Source organism: Amblyraja radiata, chromosome 41, assembly GCF_010909765.2.
Source record: "Amblyraja radiata isolate CabotCenter1 chromosome 41, sAmbRad1.1.pri, whole genome shotgun sequence".
NCBI classification, from domain to species: Eukaryota; Metazoa; Chordata; class Chondrichthyes; order Rajiformes; family Rajidae; genus Amblyraja; species Amblyraja radiata.
The window spans coordinates 3,121,494-3,147,111 of NC_045996.1; the positions used below are offsets into that span (position 1 = coordinate 3,121,494).

General features: G+C 41.6%; 1 protein-coding gene across 7 annotated transcripts in view; it reads right to left on the minus strand.

The window, feature by feature from the left end:
* The window catches only part of ryr1 (ryanodine receptor 1), a 604,017-nt gene that overhangs the window by 457,144 nt on the left and 121,255 nt on the right, over positions 1–25,618 (minus strand). For all 7 annotated transcript variants that reach the window (XM_033014584.1, XM_033014582.1, XM_033014581.1 and 4 more), the window contains 8 exons: positions 24,880–25,001; positions 24,219–24,405; positions 23,313–23,448; positions 22,334–22,429; positions 16,745–16,863; positions 15,058–15,191; positions 13,790–14,031; positions 1,980–2,172 (listed from right to left, as the gene is read on the minus strand). In XM_033014584.1, coding sequence (XP_032870475.1) covers positions 1,980–2,172; positions 13,790–14,031; positions 15,058–15,191; positions 16,745–16,863; positions 22,334–22,429; positions 23,313–23,448; positions 24,219–24,405; positions 24,880–25,001 — 1,229 coding nt within the window. The remainder of the gene's footprint in view (positions 1–1,979; positions 2,173–13,789; positions 14,032–15,057; positions 15,192–16,744; positions 16,864–22,333; positions 22,430–23,312; positions 23,449–24,218; positions 24,406–24,879; positions 25,002–25,618) is intronic.

Genomic DNA, 25,618 nt, shown 5'->3' on the forward strand with positions numbered 1-25,618 from the left:
GAGATGCTGCCTGTCCCGCTGAGTTACTCCGGCATTTTGTACCTATCTAAGGATGTTTATCCAGAGAAGGGGTCAAAAACCAGATGCATAGGTTTAAGGTGAGATGGCATAGGTTTAATCCATTCGGCCCACAATGTCCATACTAGCTCTCTGGAAACCAGTCCCTTCAGCCCACAACACCCATACTAGCGTTCCAGAAAGCCCCCACTGGCCACCAATATTGGAATTGGTGGAGATGGAATATTGCGTCGGGGGACCAGCCCTCCCGTGTGATGTTGGGACCCAACGGGTCCCACTTAGTCTAGTTAGTAATATAGTTGTGTAAAAAGGTTCTCTAAGTTTCCTCCCTTTCTCATCTTCTTCCACAGCTGTTCACCACCTGGCCAGTGCCAAGCATTGCATCCTCACAAAGGCAATTGTTCAGCATTGTAGGATCACCATCATTTTGTTGAGTAGCGCAGGGTTCCTCCAATGCAGTCTCAACATGGTCTGCTTTGTCATTACGCATGGCAACTTAACTTATTATTTTGCTCACTGGTATGGTAATTCCACCAACTTGTAATTCTAATCATCCAGTAGAATTTCTTGGTTTATCCTGGTTCGCTCAAAGATAATGAAACTATTTACTAAGATGCAGTGTAATAAAGTTTGAGACATAAAAGACTGCAGATGCTGAAATCTTGAGCCAAAAAAAAAAACTGTTGGAGGAACCCAGCAGATCAGGCATTAACTGTGGAAGGAAATGGATTGATGATGTTTTGGGTCAGTCCCTTCTTCAATAGAAATCTACTTGCGATGGCAATGTAGTCTGTATTTGCTCCAGCATTGCGGTCACAAATTCGAAAGATGGCAGATTTCAGTGAAAACATTCTTGCTGACCAGCCTTTTGCACTTCCTTTACCCTCCTTTTACAGAAAGTCACCTGCTCTGCATACATTGCAGAGCCAGAACGTTCACTGGGAATGGGTTTGGGATCTCACTACAATATTCCTACCCTGTATATTTCAGCTGCATATTAGCTAAGATGCTACTACCTTCACCAATGTGACGTAAGTAAGTAAGTTTTATTTATATAGCACGTTTTAAGTCAACTCGCATTGACACCAAAGTGCTTTACATAAAATAAATAATAAGTTTCCATACTAACCATAGAAAAAGGTTAACAAAATTTAAAAAATGGACACAACGCATTATAGAGTTCAACACAAACGTCTCCCCACAGCAGAATCAAAAATTTCCACTGTGGGGAAAGGCACCAGAAAGTTAAGTCCTCTTCCTCTGTGACGTAGACATGACTCTGGCCAAATACGCGTCCATTTTTGGAATAACACAGTATCTATAATGTCTAAAGAAGTTAGACATTATAGGCCACAATTTAAGAATAAGCAGTAAGCCATTTAGAACAGAGATGAGGAAACACTTTTTCACACAGAGAGTTGTGAGTCTGTGGAATTCTCTGCCTCAGAGGCAGAGGCCGGTTCTCTGGATACTTTCAAGAGAGAGCTAGATAGGGCTCTTAAAGATAGCGGAGTCACGGGATATGGGGAGAAGGCAGGAACGGGGCACTGATTGTGGATGATCAGCCATGATCACATTGAATGGCGGTGCTGGTGCAAAGGGCCTACTACTGCACCTATTGTCTAACATTATAAATATTAATAATCAGTTATGAAATAATTAAAATAGCACAGCAAAAAAAAAGCTCTTTTAAATAATTTAAAGCCAATGAAGTGGCGAATCTATTTTGCAAAATGATTTTGTATTCAAATTCAAATAATGTTATCAAAATTTGGGTAATAAAGTTTTGAATTAAAACTATATATTTTGAATAACTTTCAAGCAAGATGTTGATTTCATAATTAAACACTCATATCAATGTGACAAGAAACGTTTATTTCACATGATCTTCATATATTTATTGCACCTTTAAATCATAAAATAATTATTCATTAGACAAACTTAACAATCAGAAAACATACCTGACTCCTGCAGAAAAGCTAACCACAGGGTAAAAGAGGCCATCCACATTAAAATTTTCAAACATGCCTTGCACAGGATGACCATTGATCCGTAGAGAGATACTTGGAACACTCAAGTCAAGGCAGCAACTAACAACATCATCAGCAGCAAGCAAGTGTGCATCAGGAGCAGCAACTGCCTTGGCAATATGTCCTGTAAACCCAAAACAAAAGGAGTAATCAGATTTTCTATTTTTAAAACATTCTATTGATATCCTTGCAAATAGTTTTTATTCAAGATTTCATTTCAGATGTATTTAAAAAAACTAAATGAAAATTATTGTATTGGCAATGTGTAATAGATACTTATCAATCTGTAAAAGGGAGTATATCTGATATCTGAATTGATCTATTGACCAAATATAAATTTTAAAAAGTTTTTATTCGAAATTGGCCCGACTTGAACCTGCTTCAGCAGAATCTGCCTATTTTCCCAGAAAAGTTAACTCAGAAGAAATAGGATCAAACCATTTAAAACTGGTTTAATCGACCTGCAGTATTTCCCCCATGTGATGACATTAGCAATATGCATTTTGATCACATAACAATGGAAATTAGACTTACAACCTTAACTTAAGCATAAGACAAGGAACGCTTCACAATGAGGGTGGTGAATTCTGCACAACTTGAAAGAACATGATTAGAATGCAGCTGTTACATGTTGTACATTAGAGAGTACCTCTGATGTGATTTTTTTTTAATTTCTTGTCAGCACAAAAGGTACAGCAAAGATAGCTTTGTTACTACCTTTAGCATCTCTCCCATTCATGATAATTCAGGTCAGCTCATTCTATACTCTTCAATTTGTTAAAAAAGAAAAAGCCTTTTCTAAAATAAAGGCACGATGAGTTGTCATTAAGCAACTATCATTTTTGTCATCTAAAAACTGACAATCCTCACCTCAGAGCTCCCACCTCATACATTTTTTTTCCTGCTTTCCTTTAGCTTATTTTCACTGGTGCTAATAATAGTTCTCGCATTCTCTCTTCAGTTTTAATTTGTTATACAAAAACATGCAATTGCTGGATGAAACAGACAAAGTGCACAACTGTTAGTCCTTTATATCTTAATCAAATGGCAATTCTTCAATACACAGTTATTTAGTAAATTGGAGACAAAATTTGCTTAGATGACAGAGGATAGTAGTAGCAGTAGTAGTCTGTGACCAGCAGCGTCTCGCAACAACCATCACAGGGACCTCTGTTGCTTGTAATATTAATGAAGTGAATGAAAACATAGATGGTCTGATTAGCAGGTTTGCAGATGACATGAAAATTGCTGGAGTTATGAATAGCAAAGAATATTGGTCAAAGAATATAGAAGGATATAGATCAGTTGGACATTTGGGCAGAAAGTTAGTAGATAAAATGTCATCATGATGTGTGCAGCGCTACATTTGGGGAGCAAAAGGAAAATATACAGAAAAAGGATCAATGGTGAAGAACTATCTTAGGGTGCAAGTCCATAGGTCCCAGAAATTGATCACACGTGTACATAAGGCAGTGAAGAAGGAAGGCGTAGAGCACACTTACTTCCCTGGTTGAGCTACTGAAGTATAACAGTTGGAAGGTCATGTTGTGGCTGTATAAAACTTTGGTTAGGCCACATTTGGAGTACTGTGCCATTCTGCACACTACATCAAAGGAAGAGTCTGAAGACTGGTGAGGATGTAGGATGTTACATGGATGGCAGTTCCTAAGCTAAAAGGAAACTTTGAGCAAACCTGAATTGTTTTTGCTGGAGCATCAGAGGTCGAGGGTGGTCCTGCTATTAAGTATTTAAAATTATGAGGGCCATAGGTAAAGTTGATAGGCAGAGTCTTTTTCCCAATTTGAAAATTCCAAATAATAGAGAACATAGCTTAATGGTCAGAGGAGAAAGTTTAAAGTAGATTTTCAAGGCAATGTCTTTTATTTACACAGTGTTAAGATTTCTATAATGAGTTGTCAGTGGATGTGGTCTGAACTAATATTATAGCAATGTTTAAGAGGCATTTAGACAAGCACATGAACAGACATTGATGAGAGGATTTGGATCACATGCAGCCAGACGCAATTACTTTAATTTCACATGATGGTGAGCATAAACATAATGGGCTGAATGACATGCAGTACTTTTCAATGTTTTCATCATCCACCTGCTCCATCGTTCATATGCTCACCTGGATAAGGCGGGAAGCACTGTGAGAGTCTTGGGTTTTTTACTTCTCCAGTGCTTTGAACACCATCCGACCTGCACTGCTAGGGAGCAAACTGACGAAGATGCGGGTGGATCTCCATTGGTGTCCTGGATCACCAACTATCTGACTGGATGACCACAGTATATCAGGCTACAGAACTGTGTCTCGGACATGGTAATGAACAACACAGGGGTCTCACAGGGGACGGTCCTAGGTCCCTTCCTGTTCACCATCTACACCTCGGACTTGGATATAACTCTTGCCACTTGCAGAAGTTTTCAGATGACCTTGCAATTATAGGCTGCATCAGTGAGGGAAGCTGAATACAGATGTGTAGTCAACAACTTTGTTGAGTGGTGTGGACTGCTCAACACTAACAAGACTAAGGAGTTAGTGGTGAATCTTAGGAGGATAGGAACACCTATGTCCCCTGTCTCCATCAATGGTGTGGATATACAGTTTACCAAGGAGTACAAATACCTTGGAGTGTACCTGGACAGTAAACTGGACTGGTCCAGGAACGCTGAAGCCCTGTACAATAAGGGACAGATCAGGCTGTACTTTTTGAGAAGGCTCCGCTCCTCCAATGTCTGCAGTAAGATGCTGCAGATGTTCTACCGGTATCCAATGCCATTTTCTTCACTGTAGTGTGATGGGGCTGCAGGGCCAAGGCGACGCACGACGCCAATAGGATTAACAAACTCATCAGGAAGGCTGGTTCCGTCCTGAGTTGGATTCATCGGAGGTGGTCTTGGAGGGGAGGATGCTCCTCAAACCATGGCGCATCTTGGACAATACAGCTCACCCCATCCATGACACATTGGTCAACCTGGGGAGTATCTTCAGCAACAGACTGGTTCCACCTGTGTACAGAACACCACAGGAGATCCTTCCCTGTGACTAACAAACTGTACAACTCCTCCCCCGTCTGTCGTGGGGTAGACTGACTCCCCTTCTGCGCAACCCCCATCCCCAAATCTTTGCACACGCCCAATCCTTTCCATTCGTCACTTTCATTTCATGTTTCATGTATCTTGTGTTTTATGACTGTTGACAGATCAATAAAGCTGAAGTAACTCAGCGGGACAGGCAGCATCTCTGGAGAGAAGGAATGGATGACATTTCTAGTCGAGACCCTTCATCAGACTGATCGTTTTAAATGTCAGTAGGGACTTGGGCAACAGAACCTCTGGACTGATCTAGGCCTGCTCTTAACTACATATCCTTTATAGCAGGGATCAACAGATGACAAATCTAAACATGTTCTAGTTGATATTTCCCTTTTTAGTCCATGGGTCATAAGACCATGTAAATCATCGAACCATCCAGGCTAACAGCCTAGACTGGAATCTAAGTTAGGAGCTGCTAGTCTCTGAAGTGCTATCTTCAAACAAATTGAACGACAGGGTCAGGACAGAAGCATATTATTTTTTATTTTTAAAACATGTATTTGATTACACAGCCAAGCCAAAAGTTAATTTTCTTCCCAATAATATTACTCATGTCTATGAATCTTCATATTTCAGCAAAAATTGTAAACAAACCTTGTCCCCAAACTAATCACATCCCGCCTTGTACATTAATCGGTAAATAACACAATACTCTGCCGTCATCAGTTTAGGGGTTGAATATGGCAGGGCAGCTGACTGTAGCCAGTCATAGAGTCAGTCATACATGCCCGTCCGTTTACCTTGTCCATGTGGAGCTAGTTAGCCACTGGACAAGGCTTGTTTGGCTGCATTAGCCCATGGCCTTCCAAACCTTTCCTATCCATATATCTGTCCATCTTTTGAAAGTGGTAATTGTATCCGCTTCTATGGCAGCTAATAGTAAGATTAAACGAGAACTTACCAGTTTGAAGTTTGATCTGTATTTTATGAGGAGTTACGATGAGGGATTACGTGAAGAACCCGCTCAGTGCGCAGGCGCGGCATACTTCCAAGCAGCGGTGTGGAATCACAGATAGACACAGTTATTTGAAGTAAACATAGTAAAGATAAGGAGACATCAATTTATTAGTTTGATCCATATAATGAGGGTGGGAGCGGAGGGCACGTAATCCCTCATCGTAACTCCTCATAAAATACAGATCAAACTTCAAACAGGTAAGTTCTCGTTTAATCTTACTATTTTACTTCGGAGTCACGTGAGTGACTACGTGAAGATTTCAAAGCTCTGTGATTTCAAACCGTGTAACAGTTTCATTTCACTCACTGCCGAAGTTCTTGAGGGAGGAAATGTTATCGTAATCAACCAATGAGTCTATTTGTAGAAAAACACAATGGTATTTTTTAAACAATAACAACAAAGAATTAAGTTGCTCCCCTGGGCTTAAATTAAATATTTGCAGTTCGTAAATCTTTACTGCAAATAAACCAGGTTTTGCCAACGGCTTATTATAAAATTTCTGAACGGTCTTTCCCCCCCCCCCACCATCCTGCTGTAGCCAGGATGTGGTCTATAGGCATGTCCATTCTTTAGCCGTCGACATGGATGCTGTCCTGGTGGAATAAAATTTGTACATGTTAGTGTTTATCCCAGCAGTTTCTAGCACCTGCTTGAGCCATCTCGCAATGTTTGGCTCGTCACCCGACCATAAGGTTTTTGTGACTGACCCACAAGGCTTTTCATCTCCCTCGAATATTTTGGTTGTGTCTATGTAGGATAGTAGGTGGGTCATGGCACATAACCGTGGTTCTAGTGGGTAAGCCACGACTGGATTAGGTGTTCCTGGTCTGCTCTGTTTGATCAGTCGCTGGATAACGACAGATCTGGTCTGGAGCTGTGATCATGTTGTCCAGTCGCAATAGGTGTAGTGACTGGACCCTCTGAGCGGATACAAGTGCCATCAACATGAGCGTCTTTAGTGTAGCTTGCTCGAGGCCGGGGGATCTGGCTGGTGGCCATTCCCTGAGATATGTCAGGACCACACTGATATCCCAAATATGGGTATACCTGGGCTTAGGGCTTGATATTGTAAATGCCCTTCATCAGTTTTACCACCAGTGGATGGGATCCCATCGCCTGTTGTCCTGGCGCTGGTTTGAGATAAGCAGAAAGAGCACTCTAGCTGATCCCTACATCGTGGTGTAGATAGGCCAGGAACTCCAGTATGTTGGTGGCTGTAGCTGTTGCGTATGTTGTCCCTGTTTCCTGGCAGTACTTCTCCCTTTTTTGATGCTGGTTAAGTACTGCCTCTTGGTGGATGTTCGAAGGGATGCCGACATGGTGATGGTTTGTTTGGACAATCCCAGTTCCAGGTAAGGTCTGTTCAAACTTGCAACCCAGGCGTTTAATTTTCTCATGGCATGGGTGTTTAGCTTACCTGGTAGGTAAGTAGCTGATAGCCAAATATGTCTTTCGACACACCATTGCCAAATCATGTTGACCAATTTGTCGCATGATAATGATTTTATGCCACCCATATGGTTAATATAAGCCATCACCGTAGTATTTATCAATTTGTAACCGAACATGCAAGTGCTGCATATTAGATACATATGCTTTTAAACCATAAAAGGCGCCCAACATCTCTAGATAGTTAATGCCCAGTGTAAGTAGTAATGATGACTCTAGGTTAGTCTATCTACCACCTGTGCTGGATATGGAGTTAGTCGCTCCCCAGCCTTGAGCACTGGCATCTGTTTGAGTAACTAAAGTAGGGTTAGTGATAAAGATAGGGCTGAAACTATGCCAAACGTTTTCTGCCCACCACTGTAGCTCTGATATTGCTTCAGTGGGTAAGTTCATGACACGATCATAGTGACCTGTATGTCGTTTTATTGCCTGTACCTTTGCTCTCTGTAAATTTTTTTGATAGTGCAAAGGTCCGAATTGTGTAGCCGGAAATGCTGCTACCATTTCCCCAATTACTCTTGCTACTTGTCGAATAGTTGGTCGCTCGTTGACCATTAAATTGTTGCATGATTGTGCTAATTCAACCATTTTTGCCTTTGGCAAGGTAACAGTCATCTGGACTGAGTTAATTGTGAAGCCCAGGTAGTCCATGATAGTGGATGGCTTCAACTTAGATTTATCTGGATGTAGGACGAACCCCAGAGTTTCGAGGAGCTGTTTTGTAGCTGATACTGCTGCCACAGCCAATTCCATCATTTTCCCTACTATCAGAATATCATCCAGATATGCCATGACAATATGTTTTTGTTTTCTTAGTATTGCCATGGCTGGGTTCAATATTTTGGTGAATAATCTTGGGGCTGAAGTTAGCCCATAGGGCAATGCTTTGTACCATCCAGATAAATTTTAGGTATCTGCGATGATCCTTGTATATGGGTACTAGATAGTGAGCATCTTTAAGATAAATGCTTGCCATGAAGTGTCCTTTGGAATTCAGTTGTTTGGCAGTAACATATGTCTCCATTTTGAAATATATATACTTAACAAATTTGTTTAGTGATGTTAAGTCAATGATGATGCGACAGCCACCATCTTTTTTTGGTTTTAGTGAATATATTCGATACAAATTCCAAAGGTTCATGTTTGGTCTTTTCGATGACCCCCTTTGTGATAAGTCTCACCAGTTCAGCTTGTCCCTCACGTTTCTCTTTGACGGAGGGAGAAATACCCTTTTTCAAATTCCAAGGGTTCATGTTTTGCTTTTTCAATGATACCCTTTGTAACTAGTCTCATCAGTTCAACTTGTCCTTCTCGTCTCTCTTTTACTGAGAGGGAGAATACCCTTTGGGGTAAATGCTGAACTGGTGGCAAGTTACCTGATATATACTGTATTTTGTATCCACTAATGCCATTGAATATATACTGATCACTCGTGATAGACTCCCATGCTGCTTTAAACTGGTGCAATCTACCTCCTGCTAGTATTAAGCCTCCACCTCCCAAAAGTTGATAGGAACCAGACCCACCTACCTCCATGGTTACGGGTATTTCCTCTGATTCCCTTTGGTCGGACGAGGCTTGCGAGGTGTCTGATGTAGCGTGTTTGTTGGGGGTTAGCGTGTTTGTTGGGGGTTGGCGCATTTTCCATGGGGCCTGGTCTAAAAAAGACTTACGGTGAAAGTAAGCGGACCCCGAGCTTTCACCAGTGTTGAATGGCGGATGTTTACTGGTGGATGCGGCGGGGTGCTGCCACTTGGTGGTGTGTGTTTTCAGTTTGCTCGTTTTATACCCTGCCTTCATGAGGCCTTGAGTTCTTGAGGCCTTGGTCATGTCCTTCATGCGTTTAGGTAGGTCTTTCCCGAAGAGCAGCCTGTCTGGCTCATCGGCTGGTGTTTTACACAGCCCGGCAAATCGAGGGTTGATGGCAGGTTTGATGATTTCTTTCCGCAGATTATTAATTTCAAACTGAGTGTTACACAACAACGTGAGTGTATCCTGTTGATTGGTGGTCATCTCGGTGTTGTTTATAGAACGAGCAAACGAAGTGATGCCTGCTGTCAATAGTCGGAGTATCCGCTGCAGCTTTAGCTCGTGGTGCCGGATGGTTGCCCCAATGTGTCCCCAGATTTGGCTGTTCACCGCTGGTACTTTTAGAGATTCACAGTTCTCCGGCGCCGTATAGGTATCTAAAGCTTCATTAATCACCTGCTCCTGCAGAGCTCTGTTGGAAAGGTGATTGATACTTGCCGCTAGTTTGGCCTCTAGCGGTTCCCCTGCACGGGGTTTTGACACGTAGCGGCCCACTACACCAAGCAGCTGTTCCTGCTCCTGCACCCCCTGCATACTCCCGAAATCTTCAGCCATAACCCCTTGTTCTGGACCAGCCCAGTCCTGGTCCCCAAAGCTATCCTCTGGAAAGGAGGATGCAATGGACAGTGCAGGAGGCACTGTAGAGGGAGTGCCTGACCTCCCTCTGCAAGAGCTCCCCTCCCGGGGTGCACCTTGCTGGAGCACCTGTTCCAAGAGCCGCTCCATGCGGCTCAGGTGGCTGTCTCTCCCCCTCCTGGGTGGAGAGACGTCCCCGTCCGACGAGTCGGATGCCACCGGCCGGTTGCTCTTCCGTTTGGCTTTGCCTCCAGCCCGCTGTTCAGGCGTTAGCGGAGCTGGACTCGGCTCGGTGTCGGGGATAGCGGAGCGCCCGGATAGCGCTCCTACCGCCTGTTGCTGCCCCCCCTTCTCCTCTTGCGGAGTTGGACGGGGGGCAGATTTCTTCGAAAGTCTTGTCTTGAGTGTGGACATTCTGCAAGAGAAGACAGCCGGCTTTTCTTCGGTAAGGAAAGCCGACTTCTGTTCACTTACCTGACGGTCCGTCTTTGAAATTGCAGCGGGAGCTGTTTGACTTCCGCTGCTGCCGCTGTTGCACTGCTGGCGTAATGCCGCGCCTGCGCACTGAGCGGGTTCTTCACGTAGTCACTCACGTGACTCCGAAGTAAAATTCCAGACATGGTCTACCCTCTGAGTGAAAATGTTGCCTTAGGTTCCTCTCAATTCTCATCTTAACCCTATGCTCTTTAGTTTTGGAATCCTCTACCCTAAGAAAAAGACTTGGACTTTATCCACGCGCCTTATAATCTGCTATACTTCAATAACTTGGAGAAACCAGCCTCCAATGCTGCAAAGAACTAGTTCCCAGCCAATCCGACCCCTCCATATAATTCAAGCCCGCAAGCTCATGCAGCATCCTAGTAAATCTCTTCTGAATCCTTTCCAAGTTAATGACATCCTTCCTACAGCTGGCTGATCAGAACTGGACACAGTACTCCAAGTGGGGTCTCACCAACCACTACATCATGATGTCCCAACTTTCATACTCAATACCATTCCCAATGACAAGTGTGGCAAAAGCTTGCCTTTACCGGGTTCCTGGGTTACATAAGGATTTCATTCCTGAGAAGGGAAGGCAAGAATAGAAAGATAGATCAGATGAATACATAGGGGGCAGGAAATCAAGTTTTTGGATTATTGGAATCTCTTCTGGAGCAAAGGTGATCTGTATAAGAGGGACAGGTGGCACTTGAATTGAAGGGTAACCAATATTCTGGAAGGAAACATTGCTGATTCTATCCAAGGGGGGTTAAACCAGATTGGCAAAGAGGGGAGTCCCAGAGTAGCAAGGAGGCAGATGAGAAATTGAGGGAAAATACTGTACTTAATGAGAGCAAGAGGAGCATAAAGGATAGGTAGGAGCTCAGCAAAGAGAGAGGAAAGGTGAATCATTTAAACTGCATTGATTTCAATATGAGAAGCTCAATATGTCAGGCACAAGATGTTCCAGGTACAGATGCAACAAATATGATGTAACAGAGGAGGGGGGGCTTTTTGATGATGGAAAACATAATCACAGCACGTAAAGAGAATATTTTTGGAGGATCATGTCGTTCAGCGAGGCTATATGGTAGAACTCACAAACAGGAAGGGAATGATCACTTTGATGGGACTGTATTATAGAGGCTTCGCCAACAGTCAACGGGACATTTGAGGATCGGATGAGCTGGGTGATTGCAGATAACCTTATGAAGAACAGAGTATTGATGAGAGATTTGTTGGGTCTCAATTAGTGTAAAGGGCTTGGACGGGATGGAATTTGTTAAATGGGTGGTCGATGGTCGGCTCGGACTCAGTGGGGCGAAGGGTCTGTTTCTATGCTGTACCTCTACACTAAACTATGAAGGTGCAATACTTTCCCAACATTTAAGAAACAGTTAGACAGATACATGGATAGGACAGGTTTGGAAGGATATGGACCAAATACAGGCAGATGGGACCAGTGCAGCTGGGACATGTTGGCCGGTGTGGGAAAGTTGGGCCGAACGACCTGTTTCCATACTCTATCACTCTCTATGATTCTCTCCCTCTCTCTCTCTCTCTCTGACCTCTTAGGGAACGAGGTAAGGCAGGTGACTGAAGTGTCAGTGGTGGAGTACTGTGGGAACAGTCACCATAATTAGTTTTAAAGTAGGTATGGATCAAAATAGGACGGACTGGGTTAAATTTGGAGGACCAACGAGGGAACGTGCAGTGGTCGATTAGGCGAGTCCAATCACAGGTAAGGGGACAGTCGGCACGGCTTTTAAAAATGAGGTAGCAAGAGTACAGAGCTGGCATGTTCTCATTTAGGTGAAGAGCAAGGCTGGGGTGTTTAGGGAACCCTGGATGACATATAGACCCACTGGTCAGCAAAAAGTAGAAGCCATACATTAGGCAGTCAGGATCAAGCAGATCCCTCGGTAAGTACAAGACGTGTAGGACTATATTTAAGACGATAATCAGAATAAAAAAGAAAGACATTAAATGGATCTGGCAGGCAAGGTATATGAAAATCCTAAGAAATACAACAGGTGCAGGACTGGTAGCTCAGTTTTCCATGGCACAGATGTTACAGGCATGATAGGGGTAAAGGTAAGAGAGGAAGGGTAGGAGTATGTTTGATCAGGGAGAATATCACAGAAGTACTTAAGATATTCTTGGCGGACTGAGGCTACATGGGTGGAATTTAGAAATAAGAAGGAAATGATCACATTAGAATACACCCCACCCCCACTTCCCCAGCAGGAACCGGAGGAACAAATATGTTGGGAGATCGCAAGCAATTATAAGAATAATATTTTGCTACGGTTGAATGCTGGAAAAAGAAAGTGCAGTAGCTGACGGCCACCTAAGAGATGTGTTCAAAAGGGAACTGCAGATGCTGGAATATCGAAGGTACACAAAATTGCTGGGGGAACTCAGCGGGTGCAGCAGCATCTATGGAGCGAAGGAAATAGGCGACGTTTCGGGCCGAAACCCTTCTTCAGTCCTGCTCATAATCAGTCTGAAGAAGGGTTTCGGCCCGAAACGTCGCCTATTTCCTTCGCTCCATAGATGCTGCTGCACCCGCTGAGTTCCCCCAGCAATTTTGGCCACCTAAGAGATTTGTTTTTGGAAACTGACAATGCAATCTTTAACCCCCCACTCCCAACAAGATAAGTAGCTGCAGCATTATCATTACTGTTGAGGGGGAAAAAAATCTTCAGTAACATACCTTCACTTATTACATTATTCAATAGTAAATAAGAGTTTTGTTTAATTTTAACAAATGAGCTGCTACCCTATATACCCTGATGATATTTACACTGTTGTAACTAACTTGCTGATCTTGAAAAAATATTTTGACATTTATGGAAGAATTTGTATGGTCAGTTTCCCGTAAATCAGGTCTGCAGTAACCCAGACTGCACTGTGTTATAAAATGGAGAACTATAAACTGAATGAGAGGCATTGTGGAATTTGACCACATTCCTATGCTCCTGCAGCCACAGGAAGCCTAATTACTAACTTGATTGGTTTAATGTGTACAAAATTATATAATTATTGGTCTGTATCCAGCCAATTTTATTGGATCAATGCACATAATCAATTTACGTCAAGATTGGTATAATTAGCAAATGTATAAAAGGTGTCCAATTGCCTTTGTTCAATGTAAAATGTGAACAATGTCCACCAGTAAAAATCAAGACACCTTTAATGATAGGAACAGACTTGGTTGTCAACTCCCTCAACACCAGAACCAGGTAAATACATACATGTTCATTGTAAAAGTCAGTATCATCATTGTACATTCTAAAATAGATTCAGCCTCAGACAGTTGTTTTAAATTAGTAAATAACAAAACAATAGAAAGAACAAAATATCTGACCTGACCACAGGTGAAGTCCATCAAAACCATAGGAATATAAGTCGTCTCCAACTCCATTGCTCCCCCAGCCCTCACCTCCTCCTGGATAAGGGCTGTAACCCTCTGTTAACGCCCAGCCTACTCGTAGATGAGTAGATTGTGGTGTTACGTATGGGTCAACATAGTCCACAATCAGTTCAAAGTACCACTTCTTATATTGTGTAGAACCTTCATATGTACCCACAAAAATATTTGGCCTCATGCTGAAATAAGAAGAGCATGTTGACAGCATTTAAGTACAATTATTATGTTTTAATCTGTTTAGTTAGATTTTATATGAGTGAGCTTACAAAAAAATATAATCAACACAATTGTATGAAAAAAAAATTCTTATGTCTGCTTGATTTTAGTTGCTACTTTCAGACATTAATCCATTAAGTACAGTTATCACAATGGAGCATCTGTCATTCACTGGAAAAGAAAGAGAAAGTAAATGGAATCAGATTTGTATTCATTCCAATGATACTCTCCTCACACATCTGGTGTCACAGTGGTAGAGTTGCTGCCTTGCAGCGCCAGAAATCCGGGTTCAATCCTGACTATAGGTGCTGTCTATCAGGAGTTTGTACGTTCTCCCTGTGACCATAGGTTTCCTCCGGGTGCTCTAGTTTCCTCCCACATTCCAAAGAAATGCAGGTTTGTAGATTAATTGGCTTCTGTAAATTGTCCCTAGTGTGTAGGATAAAACTGGTGTTCAGGTGATCATTGGTTGGCGTGGACCCAGTGGGCTGAAGGACCTGATTCCATGCTGTATTTCTAAACTAAGCTAAAATCATGGAAGCCCACATACTTGCGTCCCCCTCCCCCCCCCCCCCCCTTACATGATGAAGCAAAGGGGATTATTAAAGGGCACTTCTTCTTTCTACAATTAGCTTTCTTGCCTCTAATTTAAACTTGCTACACCATCTGCCACTGTTTCTAGAAGTTTCCACAACTTTTATTCGTCCTGTTGGGAAGTTTCTGATGACATTTCTGGCAACAGTACCATGCAAGGAACCAGGACAATGAGGATGCCCTGCCCCAGAGACCATTACATTTTATTTTCTCAATGGGCAAGAAATCTGACTTTCCCACTCCAATAATGAAAGAGAATGTAGCATCAGCAGAGAATGAGAGTGCATTCGCTTGCCTCTAATTCTGAGCTCACAGCTGTAATGAATGTATTAAGTTTGAAGTCATGGATCCAATAAGATTTGGTAGAAGGTTGTTGTAAGTTTTGTCTGTTATACCTGGTGACATAGTTAATCATGTTTGTTTGGAGCAGCAGATCACGACCAGGAAGTAGATTCTCCGTAATAAGATTTTGATTCGATCGTACTGCCACGCCATTGCAGACACAGAGAGAGCGCAATACATCCAGCACCTATAAAATTAGAACAATTCAACAACTTTTGTTTGGTACTTTTTAAATAGCTATGGCAAAATTTATGGATCAGAAAAATAACTTTAAAACTGGTTTCAATGTCAGAACAGATATAATTATATTCAGTACCCATCAAAAAGTTTATTTCCCAACCAATTACTTTAGCATTCTTCCTAGTAACAGTATGAGACCGATCTGGGCTGATGGAAATCCTGGAAGCATATCTGAACTGAAAATAAGCTCCTGGCTAAATATCCATAGAACCAATAAGGCTGTTCTTTCCCTTTTAAAAATATTGTCTCACTCTACATTAGTCCTAGTTCATCTACGGCTGAAATAATAACTCACATCTTTGTTAACTATCGGCCTGAACATGGTAAAGACGAAGCCTGAGGATCTCTTCTCAGTCTATCATCCACAAATAAACTCAACACATACTCCACTCTTCATGTTCCAACTTGCACCCAGGCTTCATCCATCCATTAGTGCTCTAATGGCCACCAGTCAAACAATGTCGCTACCTTCACGTGGGTACAGTGAACATTCATTGGATTCATTTCTGGCTCGCAAACTGTTCAGTGGATTCAGAATATAATTCCACCTGTCTTTCAACATTTCATTGGCGTAAATTACCATTAATTATTCAACATCAGCCAAGCAGTCTGAACAATTAGAATTATCGAGGGAATTATTAGAAAGATTGTGGAGAGGGAGAACAGGGTGTATTAGCAGACATATGGAAAATTGTAGATGGTGTTGAGCAGCAGGAGGGGTAAAACAGAATTTGGGGGACGGATCCGAAGCAACAATGGTGGAATGGGAAGAGAAGGTTTTTTTAATTCAGTTATAGGACAATAAGGAAGAAGAGATAGTTGTCTTTCTCAAGTATGCAAGACCTTATGACAAACTTTTGAATACAGGGTCAAGGCTAAACCTTGACTTGCAAAGTGACTATGCCCAAATATTTTGAAGAGGAAAGAGTGATTTGACGCAACAGGAAGAAGGGGCTCAGCATGCGGGGCTGGGGGGACCAAGATTGGTTTTCTGAGGAAATGAAGGAAAGTGAGTCAGTATCTAAGGAAGAGTGTTATCACAGTATTTACAAAGAGAGGCTAGGTAGTCAATTATTCAAATTGGTCAGGGGAGTGTGAAATGGATGCCATGGAGAAATTAACCTTGGAAAATAAACTGTTTCAATGGGTGGAAGAGAAGAGGGAATGGTGACAAAAGATTCTAGATGTTAGAATCTTGAGTAAAAAAACAAGGAAGAACTCAACGGAGGGAAATGAACAGACGAGGGGTGCTCAAATCCAGAGCAATCTGGTCAGGTGATTGGCACCTCGTAAAAGTGTTTCAGAATTTTAATATCTGGGTGGAGGGTTTGGGTAAGGAGTTAAAAGTAAGTTGTAACTTGCAACAGTTATTAATGGGAAGCATTCTACTGCCAATGCATCTGTGATCTTGCTATATCAGCCTCCTTTCCCCAAACTAACTGTATCACTTTATTTAACAGCAGATACAGACTCCTAAATTATTTTTTTCCCATTAATTACCTTATGATTTCGTCCATGTTTGTCCAAAAGAGAGATAATTGATTTGATATGGTTTTCTGTTATGATGTTCAGAACTTCAGGGCTTTCAATCAAAACACAGTACAGGACTTCTAGGATACCTATAGCGCCACAAGACATGATAACGATTTTCAATTATACTTTCATGGTGCCATAAGGAAAACACTGGCAACAAAACAAATACGCTTTTAAGAAAGATGACTGAATGCTGAATCAACAAAGTATACTTTAAGGAATTTCTTGAAAGTGAGCAAGGTTAAATGATGCAAGTTTAGAAAGACTTTTGAAAGAAAGAGGCATCTGAGCAGCAGAAGACCCGTCTTCAAATCTCTCAAGAAAAGGGAAAATGCATATGAATGTTTTGCAACAGAATGGCTTTAAAGGTAGTAACGTATAACGGTCTTTATACACAAGAGGTTGACCATCTATTTTACTTCGGAGTCACGTGAGTGACTACGTGAAGAACCCGCTTACGACGCATGCGTGTCATATCGCTACACGCATTGCAACGAGTCACAGCAGGGGGAACAACGTTCCCCTAGTGGAGAATTTGAAAGTCGGGAGCAGCAGGTAAGAGACTCTGCGTTCCTTCCACTTACCTTTTAGGTGGAGACATGGACCGGATCCATGAAGGCTGCGGAAAGCTGGCGGGGGAGAACCGCGGAGTGCGAGCAGCCGGCAGCAGCAGCAACGGCACGCGAAACTTCCGGAGAGGAAACAGCTGTGCCCGACTTCGCTCCCGCACCGGCAAAATTCACTTCTTGGCCGGGCGGGAAGCGAAGCAAAAGACGTCCCATATGCCAGTCTCAAGCGAGTCTGGCTTGGAGCAGTCGCTAGCGGCCAGTGCCGAGATTACCGGGGGAACAGTGGTGGACCTACATGGAGCAGCCGGAAGCGGCCAGGAAACGTTCTCATAAGGGCCGGTGCAGCCGGCTGCGGGACGAGGACAGTCCGCAAACCAGTGCCTATGAGTACCGGGGATGGGAAGAGCGGGCATATGGGAGAGAGCAGCAGACTGCGGACCGGCTGCAGGAATGGGTGCAGCCGAGAACGTCTAGTGCCAGTGAGCACAAAGACCGTTTGGTGCAGTTGCTGGAGGAGCTCCTCCATGGTGGCAGTCCCAGAAATATGGAGGCTAGCCACAGTGGGCAAGAGGTAAGTCCCACAGCGGTACCCCGTGTGTGGCCGCAAGATATCTCTTACTCCTCGGAGGAGAGTGGGCAGGACCAAATTTGGTCAGACCCTGACCAAGGCACAGGTTTACATAACCCTGAAGGAGGGGAGAAAGGAAAACTGCTTGATATGGTGGCCGAGTTTTTTCAACCAAATCAAACTGGGGCAGATTTGGATTCTAGGATGGCAGCCAGTATAAATTATATGTCTGACCATCAGTTACAAACACAAACCTTTACAGAGACTCTGGCTAGACATCTGCCCCCAGTGAATTGTAATTCTCTACAAGTACCCAGCATGAACCAATGTATATGGAAGCATGGATAGCATCGGGAAGGCCACCCGAACACACGACTTGAAAATCCAGAAAGCCTTAAAAGGGCTTACAGAGGGGATCACAGCCTTTGCCCGCACCCTGGAGAAAACAGAATTAACAAAGGATCACCAGGACGCTTTAGCTTTGTTCTGTAATGTCCAATTTGAGCTGAATAGCATGAGGAAGAGTGCTATTCAGCCAGCATTAGACCCGAAGTTCGCGGTGATTTGCAAACAGAGAGCCCTCAAACCTCCAACCCTATTGTTTGGAAAAGATTTATTTAAACAGGTTAAAGAGCTTGATGAGGAATCAAAGACATTGGGGCTCATTAAGACTAGAGCAAAGTCTTACTTTGGGCAAAGATACCAACCATATGGACCACCTAGAAGAGGGGCGTTTAGCGGTGGCAGTGCTAAACCCAGATACAACCCGCAGCACCCTTTTTAGCGTATGACCAGGGACGACCACCCTGGAAGATGCGGGAGCCTCAACCTCCAACACAACCTCTAAAAACAGGGCCCCCCTTTACAAAGAAACCAAGGAAATAATTCAAAAACCACCAGTAACCATGGAGGTAGGTGGGTCTGGTTCTCTTATAATAAAGGGGAGCACGAGAGTTGGAGGGAGGCTGCAATATTATACGAAAGAATGGAATAAGATCACAAGAGACTCATATATTCTAAACAGTATTCAGGGTTATCTGATAGAATTTATTCATTAAAAATAACCTTCCAGTGCAACATACACCAGAAGGCACTTCGTACTCACGGAAGCCGAACAATCTATAGCTCACATCGAGCTGCAAAGATTGCATACAATAGGCGTAGATGAGCCTACAATACATGAGCCATTAGAATTTGTACCTAACATATTTATTAAAAATAAAAAAGATGGGGGTTGCCGGATAATCATTGATCTGTCAACCCTAAACACATTTGTTCAATATGTTCATTTAAGATGGATACCTTTATCACTGCTAAGAATTAGTGTCAACAGGGTGCTATATGGCAAGCATTCACTTAAAAGATGCTTACTATACAGTACCCATTAGAGGTGAACACAGACGGTATTTGAAATTTAACTGGATTGGGTCAACATAACCATAGGATATGGCATATCTAGACGACATTTTCATTGTTGGCAAAACTTACGGATTGGTTGGGGAGCCACTAATTCCGTTTCTAGCTGTGGAGGGAGATGGAAGACACAGGAGGCAGTTTTACTTAACACACGTGGTATAAATTACCTAGAGATGTTAGGGGCTTTTTATGGCCTTAAGTCATATTGCTCAGGCATTGAGCACCAGCATGTTCGGTTACAAATTGATAATACCACTGTGGTGGCATATATAAATTATATGGGTGGAAATATATCGACATCTTGTGATGAATTGGCAAATTCAATTTGGCTATGGTGTATCCAAAGATATATTTGGATATCGGCTACATACCTACCAGGGGAACTAAATTCAGTGGCAGACACCAGGTCACGTAAATTTAAGGAAAACACGGAATGGATGTTGAATAAAAAGGTATTTGCTGAAATTACAGCAAAATATGGTACACCAGATATTGATCTTTTTGCGTCCAGGTTGAATCACCAATTACCAAGGTATGTGTCATGGGAACCAGACCATGGGGCAGAAGCAGCAGATGCATTCTCTCTGCATTGGGGGAAATGGCTTTTTATGCATTTCCTCCTTTCTGCCTCATCAATCGGGTACTAAGGAAAATTCCGATTGGCCTACTCAACCAGGGTTCTCGGTTATACAGGGAATGGTATTAGAACCATGTACCATTATGAGGCATAGCCCTAATTTACTGATTCATCCAGTAACACAGGGTAGTCACCCATGCCAAAATAGTATGAATTTGTTGATTTGTAGAGTCTGAAAGACCCACTACTTGGCATGGGACTGTCAGACAGAACTATGAATATGATCATATCAACTCAAAGACTGTCTACAAAAAAGCAGTACTTAGGACACATCAAAAAATGGGGGAAGTGCTGCTTTGATAACAACCTTGATCAAAGAGCCAAGGACATTCCGGCTGTATTGGAATTTTTGACAAGCCTGCATTGTGATGAAGGATTAGGCTACAGTACTATCAATAGTGCCAGAAGTGCTTTTTCCAATTATTTATCGCTAGGAACGGAGCGGCACTCAGTGGGAACGCACCCCCTGGTAACTAAACTCATGAGGGGAATATTTAATGCGAAACCCCCTAAAACCAGGTACTCCCGAATCTGGGATGTGGGTGTCGTTTTGACCATGCTGAGAAGCTGGTCGCCTACTACAGCATTATCACTTGAAAAACTCACTATGAAGATGGTTATGCTGATGGCATTGGTTACTGCACAACGAGTCAAGTCATTACACAAACTAAGGCTGGACTGCTTGATGATCTGCCCTGAAAAACAGGTGTTTGTCATTAATGATCTCATAAAACAAAATAGACCGGGGTCATCGGGGCAAGTAATAGAATTTATGGCGTACCCGAATGACGAACGCCTGTGTATAGTCACACATATCCTACTATACATGGAATACACAAAAATTATTCGAGGGCAGGAAATGGCTCTGCTGATTTCATACAAGAAACCACACAAAAGGGTGACAACCCAGACTATCTCAAGGTGGCTGAAAAATGTCTTAAAGATGGTGGGGATAGACACTAATGTTTTTAAATCTCACTCCACCAGGGCTGCAGCAACATCCGCCGCAAAAAATCTGGAGGTGCCAACAGACCAAATCCTCAGGATGGCAGGATGGTCATCTGAGAAGACATTTCAGAGGTTTTATAACAAACCAGTTTTGGATCTATCATCGTTTTCAGAAAGACTCTTACGTTCAATAATATAATTTGCCCAAAAAACCAATGGGCTATAATTTCAATTTAATAAATTTATTTTTTCGTAACATCATACAGTTTTGTATGGAGGTGTTTTAAAAAATTGTTAACAATACTTCTCCCAATAATCAAGGCAGACGTGAAGCATGGACTCGTTCCACGGCATGAGGTCACAGAGCTTTAAAATCTTCACGTAGTCACTCACGTGACTCCGAAGTAAAATAGTAAGATTAAACGAGAACTTACCAGTTTGAAGTTTGATCTGTATTTTATGAGGGGGAACGTTGAGGGAATACGTGCCCTCCGCTCCCACCCTCCTATGATCATATCATAAACTGGTATCTCTTTCATAATCTTACTATGTTAGGTCATTATAGGATATCTGTGACCTCACACCGCTGCTTTGAAGAATGACACGCTTGCGTCGTAAGCGGGTTCTTCACGTATTCCCTCAACGTTCCTCCTCATAAAATACAGATCAAACTTCAAACTGGTAAGTTCTCGTTTAATCTTACTATTCTCACACTTTACATCCAAATTTAAGTGGGATGTTATCAATTAATTCTAAATGATAGACCTTTGATTATGAATTTTAAAACTTTAAACGCTCATTTTCTTAAACTCTGTAGATAGACACAAAATGTTGGAGTAACTCAGCGGGACAGGCAGCATGGAGAGAGGAAATGGGTGACTTTTCGGGTCGAGACTCCGAAGAAAGGGTCTCGACCCGAAACGTGACCCATTCCTTCTCTCCAGAGATGCTGTCTGTCCCGTTGAGTTGCTCCAGCATTTTGTATCTGTCTGCAGTTCCATCCTAGACAGTTCTTAAACTCTGTTCTTGTATTGAGCTGTCAAACTACTGAAGTGAGTCAGAGATTTACAAAAGTATTTCCTTAATTGGTGAAGTACAGAGCCCTCTGTTTGACAGCACGATTTAATGTGGATGTAGAATCAAATTGTGAAAGCTTAACAACAACATGAAGATTTAGAGCTAGAATCATTCCAGCACAGATGCAGATGAAGAAACACTATGATGAGGTTTGCCTTTGTCGTAGAAGCAACTTAGAAATTTGTTGTTGAAATAGACAATACACAATAGGTAATGGCCTACTCCTGCACCTATTGTCTATAGTTGTCACAAACATTGTACAATAGCAAAACCAAAACATGCTTTGCTGCCAAGTATTGGCTAAGGTGAGCCTCCAGTATAAAATTATTGCAGTAAGGTACCTGAAGAAGCTTCCAGTCGATCCAGTTTACTGACCAACCAGTCAAGGTTATCGGAAAAGAGAGCACAATTTCTACGATTTCCACGGATGAGAGCAGCTATAAAAAAGGGAAAATACATGATTAATGAAATATAAAAATTATTTTAAGGAGGGATAATTGAACAAGCAAGTTTGGGGGAAAGTGGAAGAGCAGTGGGTCTCTTGAAAATGATCGAGAACAGGCTTGCATTTATATAGCACCTAGCATGATCACAGAACACCGCAAAATACATCATGACCAAGGTATCGTTTTAAAATGTATACAGCTTTATAATATTACAAAAAATGGAAGGTAATTTGTGCTCAAACAGCAGAGATAAATAATAAGACAATCTGCTTTAGTGAAAATAGGATAAACAACGATAACAAGCTAAATTAACGTAAACAACACAGGATTTATTGAAATCCTTTTTGTTGTCTATCAAATGCAAATAGGTTCTACAATACATTAAGAGACAAATAACCAAAAAGGAAATACAGTTATATCAGAGATTTCTACCAAATGCCAATGATCATCACTATACATTCTGTGATTTTTTTTTTTAAACAAAATTGTTCAGAGTATATGAACATCACTGGCATTTACTACCCATCCCTAATTGTCTCTGAACTAAGGAAACAGTTAAGAATCAATCACATGGTGGGCCTGGAATCACAACTAGGCTGGATCAGATAAGGAAGGTGCATTTCCTTCCCTCGTGCTTATTGGTTATTGATAATCTATAAATTTTATGTTTATCGTTACCAGGGCTGGCTTTAGTTCCAGATTTGTTCAAATAGCTGAATATGTTACCCGAACTTTTCAGTAGGACTCAGAATGCCTTTGTGATTACTGGCTGCTAGTTCAGTAACTTAACTATAAGACTACTGGTCCTAACTGTCATGGTGGAGACTGAAAAATTAAATATTTTCCATCACAGTATTGTTTTTATGTTCCTTACCTAACAGTTCATAAAGAAGGTTAACAATTTCTTTCCAAGATTCAGCTGCTTCTTCTCCCGCAAACTCAGAGAAATGAGCTGCGCTGTTATACATGTTCATTCGGTCAATGGAATCCAATACCCGTTGAATCATGCCCTAAAATATAACACAATATACAACCAACAATTACATCACGATTCCTCTGTGACAACCACAATTACTCTGGTTGCAGATTTGTGCCTTTTGGGGCTTCCACTGAATTTCCAAGAAATTGATTTGTTTATCTAACAACATATAAACTCTATGTGAAGCCACCATCATGTCTCTTGGTAGCTTTATGGATGATGGGTTGGACCACATTGTGCATCCAATTTCACTGCAATGTTCAGATGAAAATTGGATTTTCTAATTTCAAGTTACCCACTACCCCTGTGTTCCTTTTCCACTCTCACCAGTTCACCCAACTTCTCTCTTCCTTTGTTCAAATATAATCAGTACTGAATTACATGATGAAAATAAAATAGTTGAAAGTAAATTAAATGTATTCATTGTACAATCTCACTGCAAACATAGTGCCAGCTATTTTCTTCCTGATACACCACACTAGCCCTTATGTCTGACGCATCTCTGGGTAAACTGACACCCAAGTGGGTACATGGAGGACTTCTTTAAAGTACCAGTGCATGATGGAGAATTTAATTTGCATTTACATCGATTGTGCCAATTACTATAAATGGAGGCCCTGAATAATAAGGTAGGGCACTATCAATTACTTCACACATGGGTAAATATTAGAGTTGAAATCAGTATTCTGGAAATGAAATTGAGGGGTGTAAGCCATGTTGCCTGTTGTTTCTTTACATTACTTCCAAAATTACACAATTTCACCCATTAATCCTTCCTATTCCAAAATATTGTTTTCTTACCTCTTCCTGGAATAAATTCTGCCTATTTTTGAGTGAGCGTAATTTGGTCTGCTTCTCTTCATGAGCAAGCTCCTCTTCGGGGTGTTGGAAGTAGTTGATCAGATCCTGAAGGCTCAGCACTATGGTATCAATAAGTAAGGATACTGGAGCTGAAGACTTATTCTTTCCACTTAGCATATCTAGACCACTTCATTAAAAAAAAATACAAAGTACAGTAAATATAGGAGATCAATTCTGAAAACTACTGTTCTAAATATTCCACAGCCAACTTTGGGCTCCAATAAAAATATTTGGCCATTTCTACAAATATTTTCAGTATTGATTAAAGTAGTGAATATTTAATCAGAATCCTGCTAATAATAATAATCCTTCTAAAATAAATACATTTTGACCAGACAAAAGATTGTTTTGAATTTCAGTCATTTGTTATATAATACAATCATGTAGAATTATCCAACAGAAGTTAAAAAAGTGCTTCAATTCGCTACGTCAAGCAGTATTATAAGATGACAACATTTTGTAAGCCGGCAATATGTCAATCATTATTTGTTTAGAGAATAAACTCTTAAAATCCACCCTAACATTTAAATAAACTCTTTACTGATTTGGACTGACACTGTGCTTCCAAAATGTTCTTTCTTTCATTCAAAAGTGGACCTACTTAATGAATTGGTTGAAAAGGCCGCCTGTGCTATAAATCATTCGTGAAGCCTGGGATTCCTCTTGTTGCGAACGTGATAGTGAAAGTGCATCATCCATGTGTCCTTCTTGGTGTAGTATAGCCTAAAACAACATTTCTTTCAATGGTTATTTATTTTAGAAAGATCTACTTTGCAAAGATACATTTTTATCTGTCTCTCCTTATTTTTTTAATAGGACTTAAAAAAGTCCGTTGCTAGATGCTTATACTTAATCCAAGTAGTCAATGCTCAAATGTCACAGAATTTCCTATTCAGAGCGGTGTATACACACTAGGACAGTACAACTCAAACATACAATAGAGGAGATTTGCCCATTTCACAGAGTGCAGTTTTTTTCCAATGACAGGTCAATGTAACATGGAATAAAAACAGAAAATGCTGGCGATACAAGGCAGGCCCGGCAGCATTTGGAGAGAAATGGGCTCAACATTTCAAATTAGTGATCATAATCAACAAAATTAATGGACAAGACCCACTGGGTACCTCCAGCTTTTGTTTTCACATTTCCACTATCTGCAGTTATTTGCTTCTCATAACCTAAAGTAAATCACATTGATAATCATTTTGGACAATATAATGTCACTTTCAAAATTGGTTAAAGTAATTCTGGTCAAAGTCCTGGAACTTCCACACCGAAGTCCCTCTGTTCCGTAATATTCCCCCCAACCTAGCCTCCTTAGTACTCCGCAATAATTCCAT